Source organism: Clarias gariepinus, chromosome 8 (genome assembly GCF_024256425.1).
Source record: "Clarias gariepinus isolate MV-2021 ecotype Netherlands chromosome 8, CGAR_prim_01v2, whole genome shotgun sequence".
NCBI lineage: Eukaryota > Metazoa > Chordata > Actinopteri > Siluriformes > Clariidae > Clarias > Clarias gariepinus.
This window is the reverse complement of record NC_071107.1, coordinates 23,748,872-23,758,717: the sequence shown is the minus strand read 5'-3', so window position 1 is coordinate 23,758,717 and position 9,846 is coordinate 23,748,872. Positions and strand designations below refer to the sequence as shown.

At 38.4% G+C, this 9,846-nt stretch overlaps 1 protein-coding gene across 1 annotated transcript; it reads left to right on the top strand.

Moving 5' to 3' along the window:
- The first annotated feature begins 4,450 nt into the window (after positions 1-4,450).
- six2a (SIX homeobox 2a) lies at positions 4,451-7,418 on the top strand. The gene is made up of 2 exons (XM_053501284.1): positions 4,451-5,329; positions 6,557-7,418. The coding sequence occupies exons 1-2, from the start codon at positions 4,770-4,772 to the stop codon at positions 6,888-6,890; spliced, it is 894 nt and encodes a 297-aa protein (XP_053357259.1). The 5' UTR covers positions 4,451-4,769; the 3' UTR covers positions 6,891-7,418.
- The last annotated feature ends 2,428 nt before the right edge of the window (positions 7,419-9,846 follow it).

Here is a 9,846-nt window from a genome sequence, read left to right as displayed (position 1 = left end):
CATGAATGAATGCTTCTTTTTTTTATTACATCAGTGTCAAAAATAACAATTATGCAAATCAAGTGACGAATCAAAAAAGGTATATGATTGAAAATTAAGAAGATAATATTAAGGACTAACTCAGTTACCTGACAGGTACAGCACATAAATAAATATTGAGAGGCAATATTTAAAATATTCAAAGACAATACTCTTGACTAAGCTTATTTAACCTGAATCCGTGTTCATCAGACTTTATAAAATTGTTTATTAACATCTTCTTCATCAAGCTCATTGACACAGCATTTATAGAAGGTCAAGATTTAAAAAAAGATGATTTATAAAATTGTCTAAGCACTTTGTTCAGAATTCGATTTTTTTCTTCCAATGGTCTTCTATACACAAATCAAGATAATAGGCTACGTGTTAACACCTAGCCTGGATAAAAGCACTTCCTTTATAGGTAACGTAGAAACGACGAGCTAATTTTACATAACATTTTCATAATAAACATGCAAGAAAACGCACATATCTGAGGCGGTTATAGAGTAGAATAGATGCTCTATATCACATTAGATTATCATTATCTTATTAGGTGTTATAACAAGTATCTTCAGTGGAATCTACAACAGCCATTTAATATGTGGCAAACATATCCTTATGATCAATATATGTGCTTTAAAATGTTTCTGTTAATATGAAAAAAAATATATATATTATGTTCTACATAGTTCTGTGCTTTGCATAGTATGTAATATACTAGTGGCATAATGTTTATCTTACTTTTAATGTAAGTTTCCTTCAAGTACAGCTGTTAACTTTATTTTTAAAATACGCTGCCATGATTTATCATAATAAATTGACTGCTATTCAGGGTAATTTTAAATATCAGACAAAACATTGATTTTATAAATAGGCGTGTATCTGCGGTCTGTGGTCGATTATCAGCGCGCGTGAACATGCGCAGAGAAACCTGCAACGGCGTTTAGGTAGAAACTGCTGAAACCAGTGGCTTTGGGATGCCGGATGGGAATAGTGTCGATGGTTTTTCAGCGGGAAATCTCGTCCAGGTCGCTTTTACTCTGCGCTTTGTTCCACTCTGCTCTGTTCCACTCTGCTCTGTTTCACTCTGTGCTGTACAGGGTGCTGTACTGGGTTACTCCAGCCGTCGCGCGGACACTGAGCAGATCCCGCAGATATCACGCGCAGCCGGCGTCTCCTGGGACAACGAAGGTCAAACATACATCAAGTGCTCATGTCCCACGTAGGCAGTAGTTCGATACCACGATGCACAGCCTTGGTTACTATTATAATGCAATTGTCCATTGTTGAGCAGACAAGTGAATTAATAATTTGAGCTTGCAACCTGCTAAACCTAGAAAACCAATATTTGATCCAAAACTGGACACCTGCCTTGGATACCAATGCAGTACTAAAAATGAATGTTTATCAAAGATCTGTCAAAATTGATCAAAGAGAATTTTTCCTACATACTGATTAAGACTTGTCCTGAATTCGTGTCCGGTCTGTTTCCACTGATTTTTTTTCCGTGTTTTGAACTTATGATCCCCAACAATCATCCTTTCCTAATTCGCATATCTGTGTTGATTACAGCAGTGATGTCTTGCGTTGGTTTTCCATTCAAACTCATACTGACATCAAACGTCTGGGATTAATTCGTGTTCTCGCCACGAAGCATGACATTGCTGCAGGAATGTAACTCATCAAGCCGCTTCCTCGCTGTCAAGCGGAGCAAAGCAGCATCCTGCACGGGCCGCTTGCGCGCTCTGACAAAGAGTTTTTAAAAATCCCATCTTGCCCTAATCAGTCCAATTAGCAAAGGTCGTCGTGTGTGCGCTCGGGTGAGTGTGGGGAGGTTGTGAAAACAGGGGGGCGGCTATTAGACGAAACGCGATCCCCATTCATCAACGCTGTAATAATCAGCGGCGCGCGGCTCTCGGGACGCTCTGATCACAACGATCCGTGGAAACAAGCTGTTTACAAACACTGCCAAGACGAGACGAGTAGTCCTGATTGGCCATGTCACTGCCTACACAATGTCCGAGTTAGAGTAAAGAGCTGATACTACCCAATCAATCTCCTCTAGCCTATACTCATTTAAAATCAGTCCATCTCAGTTATGCACGATTGACAGTGCACTCTGTTTACTTTGGAGATTAATCGATAGATCATCAGGAATCTATTTCTCAGTTTGTACTGAAGATGTGCTCATTAATTCCAGCTGAGGTTGGTTAGTCTTGCCTAAAGGATGCAGTGTTACTTACAAACGTTAGGAAGCCTGGACAAGGATGATTTTAATATGATGTTAAATGATTAACCACGTGTTGATTTAATGGAACAGGGCTAATAAAAATGTATGATTAATATTAACTATCCCATGAAAATAAACATTTCGTTCCCTTAAATCTTTAAACAGCACAGTAGTTAGACAAATTAAATAGCTAAGCGCACCGTCATATTAATCACAGGTTTGCATGAAAGGTTTGTTTACAGTAGCAGAGTTTATACACGCTAGTAGAAAAAAATAACTTTTCATTAAACACGGTGACTGTCAAAATAATATATATAAATTCGTTTTTATTTTGCGCTCATGTGTTGTATTGTATTATGTGCTCTGGAAAGATCCAGTACATGCCAGTACATTTGCAATACATTATTATTATTAGTAGTAGTAGTAGTAACAGTAGTAGTAGTATTATTTACTGTATTTCCTCTATTGACTTGCATAAACTTTTTATTGGCCAGTAACAGGGCGGTGCCAAATGTATACTAATAAATGTCATATAAAAAAATAAAAATGTGTTTTATGATTAATGTAATTTATGATACAATATTTTGTTTAGGTATAAGTAACATTATAGTCATATTATCCTTATATGCTTTATTTTGTATGTTTTATAGACGCGTTCCATGTTTTTCAGTAAACGAATGCACTGATGAGATGTTAGAGTTGTCTTTCCTGCGCCCACATCACACGCCTGCATGGCTCCAGTGCACGCAGCAAAATCAAACCAAATTGGCACATCTTTTGATCCTGCACATATCAATCTGACATTTCTCCTAGAGGCATCAACAATTTTATAATTTCATATGACATATGACTGCACCCAACTTTCTTGTGGTCTCGAAGCCATATCGTTAACTCGAGATCAGAGAGCATCACTGGCGAGGGGCTTTTCTGTGCCTTTTGCGCGAGTGAGGAACTGTGATAGTCTGAGTAAGAGTTTGTGAAGGAAACACGTAACTCGGCTGGTGTGACAGTCGATCACGATTGCGCATGATTAGAGAACAGCAACACAAATACAATCTCACGAGATATCAAAATTACAAGTTCATTAACACCTGCATATTATTGTAAAGCCATTTATTCCAAATTTAAGTCATTTAACTCTAGTTGGTTAAAACTTATTGCAACAACGGTAACATTTCCTAATATCTGATCGCCGTTTTATACAATAAAAATTCAATTCTCATAAATTCTCAAAGGCAAATTGAGCATTTTGGGAGAATTGTATTAATAGTAGTCTGCACGCTTGTCTTACCGGCAGAAGGCGTCCCTCGCAGAGTGCACTGTCCACTCTGATCGCATGCTGGCTAACAGAACCTCTGTCCTCTGTAAAACGCTGTACCGCAGAGATTTTATATCTATCTTTAAAGCGCCCTCTGAGCTGCAAGCCGTTTCCGCACACGCGCTGAGTCCATTCATGCTGAGTACCTGCGCTTTAAGACTGCTCATATTTACACTCACTATTCACCTATAGGCCTCCTATATTCCAGCCAGGTCTTCGGAAGCTGTAAAAATACCTATACAGCATTATTTTTTAAATACAATCAATAATATTTAATATCAATAACATAACGAATAGACTTAACGATACTTTCTATCTGTGTACTGTAGTAATTTTAAGTGTTGACTAAACAATTATTGGTTTAATCAAAACATTATTAAAGTTTTTTCGACTGGGGAAATTTACATGTAAATTTTGTTTTATTCATGTACGCGTAATCTGTAGCCTACTCGTGTACATTTAATATGCTATGCATGTTTTATATAGGATGAAGTGAGTAAAAAGACAGGTAAAAGTGTGAGCTTTGCATGAGGCTGTGTACTCTGGAAGTGCAGAACTTTCACTACGCCTTCCTCTCCTCTGCTCTGGGAGCGCCCCTTCTGTGTCGAGCGCTCTTTGGTTACGCTAACTGTCCGTCAAACCGTGGACTTGAAAAAAATCTAATATACTGAGAAAATCAAGGCTATTATTTCGATCGGTGGGCGGGTTTTAAATGAAGGGAATAATCAGTCAGCCAGTCCAGGGAGCCACCTCAAAGCATATCGGGTTACTTTGAATGACAGCGTAACCATGGCGAATAATTTGACTAAAACTATTGTCTTATCCTCGCCGTCCCTGGGTCGGATAACCAACCAATCAGAGTTCACACAATCGGTTTTCTTGCCAGCTTAGAATAATATTATTAAAACGAGCGAGCGAGCTTCGGAGTCAGGAGAACGCTATGCTGAAACGGCACAGAAAAGACGGCGTGCTACTCACTCAGGAGGAGAAAGTTGCTCTCGTGTTTTTTAGATGGATATATGGTCTGTTACTCTCGCTTGATTGGATCTGAACTATCGGGCCCACGTCGTTCGGGGAAGGATTTTTATTGATATTCGAAGACGATTAGAAATTGTATCGTTCATGGACTTCCTGCGCCTTCTGCTTGTGAATCGTTGTCCTTATCGATAACACAGACGAAGCATTTCTCAGCGACGAACCATGTCTATGCTTCCGACCTTCGGCTTCACGCAAGAGCAAGTGGCGTGCGTGTGCGAAGTTCTGCAGCAGGGCGGCAACATTGAGCGGCTTGGCCGCTTTCTGTGGTCCCTGCCGGCCTGCGAACATCTCCACAAGAACGAGAGTGTGCTCAAGGCCAAGGCCGTTGTTGCCTTCCACCGGGGAAACTTCAGAGAGCTCTATAAAATCCTCGAGAGCCACCAGTTCTCGCCGCATAACCACCCGAAACTACAGCAACTGTGGCTCAAGGCGCACTACATCGAGGCGGAGAAGCTGCGCGGACGGCCGCTCGGAGCCGTGGGCAAGTACCGAGTGCGTAGGAAGTTCCCGCTGCCCCGGTCCATCTGGGATGGCGAGGAGACCAGCTACTGCTTTAAGGAGAAGAGCCGCAGCGTGCTGAGGGAATGGTACACCCATAACCCGTACCCTTCACCGCGGGAAAAGCGCGAGCTGGCCGAAGCCACCGGTCTGACCACGACTCAGGTCAGCAACTGGTTTAAAAACAGGAGGCAACGCGACCGCGCCGCGGAGGCCAAAGAAAGGTACAAGAAAGTACATAGTTACTTATTTCAATGACAGTGTGGATAATGTTATTGCTAAAAAGCTTATTCAAGGCTTCCAGGCGGGTAAAGCGGGTAGATCTCTGAAAGATTTCCCCATAAATTTACTAATTTCGGTTTTCACCAACCTACATCAGAACATGATTGGTTTCCAATTTTATTAAAGAAGATAAACGCATTTATTCTTTGGAGTGTTTTTTAAAAAGCGGGTGGGATATATAAATTATATTTTGATGATTTTTTTTTTTTTTTGCCACTTCTAGGAATATAATAAATGCGCTGTATATAATAAGTTGTGTAATTGACAAACCTCTGCCATTTCAGACGTGGTGGTTATTATTATTATTATTATTATTATTATTAAAATACTTGTAAAATAGTAATAGTTATATATTTTCATTTTATTTTTAGGAAGATAATTCCAAAATAGAAACGCTTATTAGGGTTTTGCTGCCGGGTGCATGTAAATGCATCATACATTATTTCAGCCGCACATGAGATAGTGAAAATATAACCGCAGATAATAAATCTGGTCACAATAATTTAGATGTATTTATTGGCCTCGTTTACACACCAACACACACACACACACACACACACACATTGATAATACAAGATAACAGTGAGTGAGAATTGTGTAATTCAAGAATGTCCTTGAAGCGACATGTGCAGGCCTCATCTCTCAGGTGATGTCATATTTACCAGTCAAGTGTTTTTAAAATAGCTAAGAATGCAGTAAGTACGGTTTTAATAATTAACTTAATCCCCAATATAAATTTTAAAAAACCCAAATGAACGTTTATTTAAATATCAATCAAGATTAAGGTTTGAACTGCCAGCTCAGTTGTCAAATTGTTGTGGCCTTTTTCTTTAGCATTTACACATTATTTTATCGATTTTTACTTGTGCTGTATGCCCCGTTTATATGTCTTTTACTTTTTAGTCTATTCTTTTATTCGGATTGAACCGATATATTTGCCGTGACTTGTCAGGTCTATGAACAGAAAATGACTGAAATATTTTCTCTAAAAAGCAATGCAGTAATATTTATATTCTATTATTATTATTATTATTATTATTATTATTATTATCTTCTTTATGTACAGAAGTTTTCTGGAAAGTTTTTTGGCTCTAGGCGTGCACACAGTTAAAGTTTGTTGTTCTTCAACCGCCTCACCTGTTTGTTTTCTCCCGCTTGTTTTTGTTCAGAGAAAACAACGAGAACTCCAACACGAACAGTCACAACGCACTCACGTCGTCCATGAACGGAAACAAAGCGATGATGGGCAGTTCGGACGAGGACAAAACCCCAATCGGAACTCCAGATCACACGTCGTCGAGCCCAGCGCTGTTGCTCACTTCCGCCTCCGGCCTCCAGCCTCTACACGGCCTGGCTGCTCCGCCGGCGCCCAGCGCGGTACCAGTGCCAAGCGCCGTGACTGTACCAAGCGCGGACGCACTGCACCACCAACACCACCACCACGGCCTGCATGACTCCATACTGAACCCTATGGCCTCCAACCTGGTCGATCTGGGCTCTTAAAACACAAAAAAGCTAGGAGCCGGACGCTTGTCGACTGCAGACTTTTGGAGCAAAAACACAGACAGGGAAGGTATTGGACAGAGGGAGTAAGTTGTGGATGATGTTTTGGATGGTCTACACTCAAAGCCAATAAGAGGGTCCTTGATGAGGTATTTTTTCTAGAATGTAGACTAACGTTATGCTCAAAGCCACGGAACTACAAGGTCTTAATTCATGTTTTCGACGTCGTTATTCCTTCAGATTTCGACACATCCGTGATTTCTCGGTCGTATACCCCATTTGTTTACATGTTTTCTTTTTAAAGGCCATAGTAAGTTTCCTTTGATGGGGTGCCGTCATATGAAGTGTTTTATTACCAGCACAGCGATTATTAAGCTTAGCTTATTTTCATTTGTATTTTTGTTTCTTTTTGGAAAGCGACTGCATGTAAAACTTTGCGATCAAGTAATAAAATATAAGCCCAATCCCATCATAGTTTCATATACCCTTTACAATAAAAGCTAATGTGCATTTATTGAGAACGGTATGTGTTTGAATGGTTTTGTTTTTTTATACTATGTTTCCATGGTTGGTCCTATAGGCCCTCTTTCAGAACGCATACCTTTCTGTCGAGTTGGTGGTGTACTCGACATTAATATAATTCAGACTTGATTATTATTGTTTAAAAAATGATTATTTCTATTTTTAAACTATGTTTTCGCCTGTGCAGCTGTCGAAAATGATTCAAAATAGTGCACTTATAGGATTTCAGGAGCTAAACTTGGCAAAGTGTGAACTTGTGGTACAATTTTCTAATTTTTCTTATCATACGGGTTTTCTCAGATCGGTTTGTGTAACCCGGCTGATCATAGGTTATTATAGGTCGAGTAGTTCTGTGTGCATATATATGTATATATAGTTATATATATATATATATATATATATATATATATATAGTTTAAAAAATATTTTATAGGTCATACTTTAATACTTCAACAATTATTGAAAATATATATATGAATATATATGAAATATTAAATGTATATAATGAGACATGCCATCACTGGCTGCTCATTCAACGCCTAACGTATCATTCAACTGAAGTCATTGTAGACGTCAAAAATGTATTTTGATATAATACGTTTTTTTTATAATTGCTTCGATATATTATTTAGGATTAAAATAATTTTACATAAAATCTTGGGTTATCCCTAGAGTCTGTGTGCTTAAGGAGAAGGCCACAATCTGTTACTGAATTCACTTTTTGAAATCACTATTTTGCTCGTTTATGTCCAAAAACGAGAAGTGATTCCTGGTCATTCATGGTCATTTTTGCGCAACTGATTATTTATGTGCAATGTACAGCACGTCAAATGATGATCATTCGTTTAATTCATGTTTTGAAGCTTCCCCCTTGGTTGTGCTTGCTCAGTGGGCCACTGCAGTTAGAATCTTACACCTTCTTTGTATTATTTTGTTCAAAGGTGCATTTCTCGTTTTATTCACGACGCATAAATGCCACAAGATGAAAACTTTAAAGACTTCGCTATTTGGCAATGTCTTTCGACAAAATCGTTCTCGCTTTGGCGACTTATTTAATCTACAAATCACAATTAATCATCCCAGTTTTTGTATATGTGTTAGGAGAATTTATTATGTAACCTTTCAATGTTTTCTTCCTCTTGCCTTAATGGTTACTAATAAGGTTAATTCTGCGTCCAATCAGTGAAATCATGACGAGTCTGGAAGTGACAAACCAAGAGATAATCCGAAAAAAAAACTTATTTTACCTGATGAGATGAAAAAGTTGTGGTAAATTAAATATAATGCAACGCTACTCCCTTGCAAGACTGGAGTAGGCTATATCTATAACACAGAGTTACATAAAATGTATAGCCGAGTATTTATGCACATAATATAATAATTATTTTTTTCGTTCATTTGGTAATGACTGTAACTTAATTAAATTTTATTAGCTAAGAATGTACTTATAACATTTTTAATGTGTTCACTTGGCTATAAGCCGTATTCTTTTTTGCAGGAATTTATTTCGCTTTTTAACAGCGACTTCCATGCCAGTGATAGTTGGGGCTTTTGTAAAGGGGAGGAGAGGCTGTTAAATGTTCTTCACAAGATGTTAAAAAAACTCTTTGCTTAAGAGGCTAACAAGCACTCATCTAAAAGCAATCCAACATGCGTATATAATGCTATTTACAGGAAAACGACCACAAAATACAACAGAAACCCAACAGAGAACCAAACAGCGCTGCACATTTGCGCTACATTGGTTATAAAGAACCATTCTCTCCCATTGTCACAGGAGTCCTATTTTTTTCCTTCTGTACATTGTGGTCGGAGTATCTGCTACCAAGCTAAAGTTTTAGATTTTTTTTTATAATTGATGTATAGCATCATTAACATGAACCTGGAATATTTGTAAGCATTCGTGAATTATAGCCCTTGGTTTTGGGGGAAAAGCGAAATCTCTTAAGTAGGTGTCACTTTCTCTGTACTAAATTGCAATATGTTAATTAAGCCTAGTGATTCTACAGGGTGTGTTAGGGTGGGCCTCTAGAGGGGAAATTAACATTTCAGCAAAAATATCTTCTAAAAATGTTATACTCAATTTATATTATTTTTAATAGATCCTCAGATCTAAATCTACTTGATTTTTAAATGTGGGGACGCATGAAGGCCGTGATGTACCAAGAAGATACAGCACAAAGCTAGTGTCATTACGTAAGTGTCATTACATGCGGAACACGAGTATTAACACCAGCTCATGATGAGTGGGACTGACGACTATCCGTGTGTGTTTACAAAGAAATGGATGTCATGAAGTCAATGTTTAGTAAATAATGCTACATTTTGTTACAAGTGTTCATTTCTACTAGGCTATATATGGAGATTTTTGGTACTTTTGGTACTGATGTAGAGCCCGTGTTGCATGGCCGTTTCGGGTTCACATGTAAAATAA

What these genes read in the sequence shown, in the direction of transcription:
- six2a (XM_053501284.1), top strand. Translation starts at nt 4,770, where the DNA reads ATGTCTATGCTTCCGACCTTCGGCTTCACGCAAGAGCAAGTGGCGTGC. An exon ending in GCCGCGGAGGCCAAAGAAAG is followed by an intron (nt 5,330 to 6,556) that starts GTACAAGAAAGT and finishes GTTTTTGTTCAG; the next exon opens with AGAAAACAACGAGAACTCCA.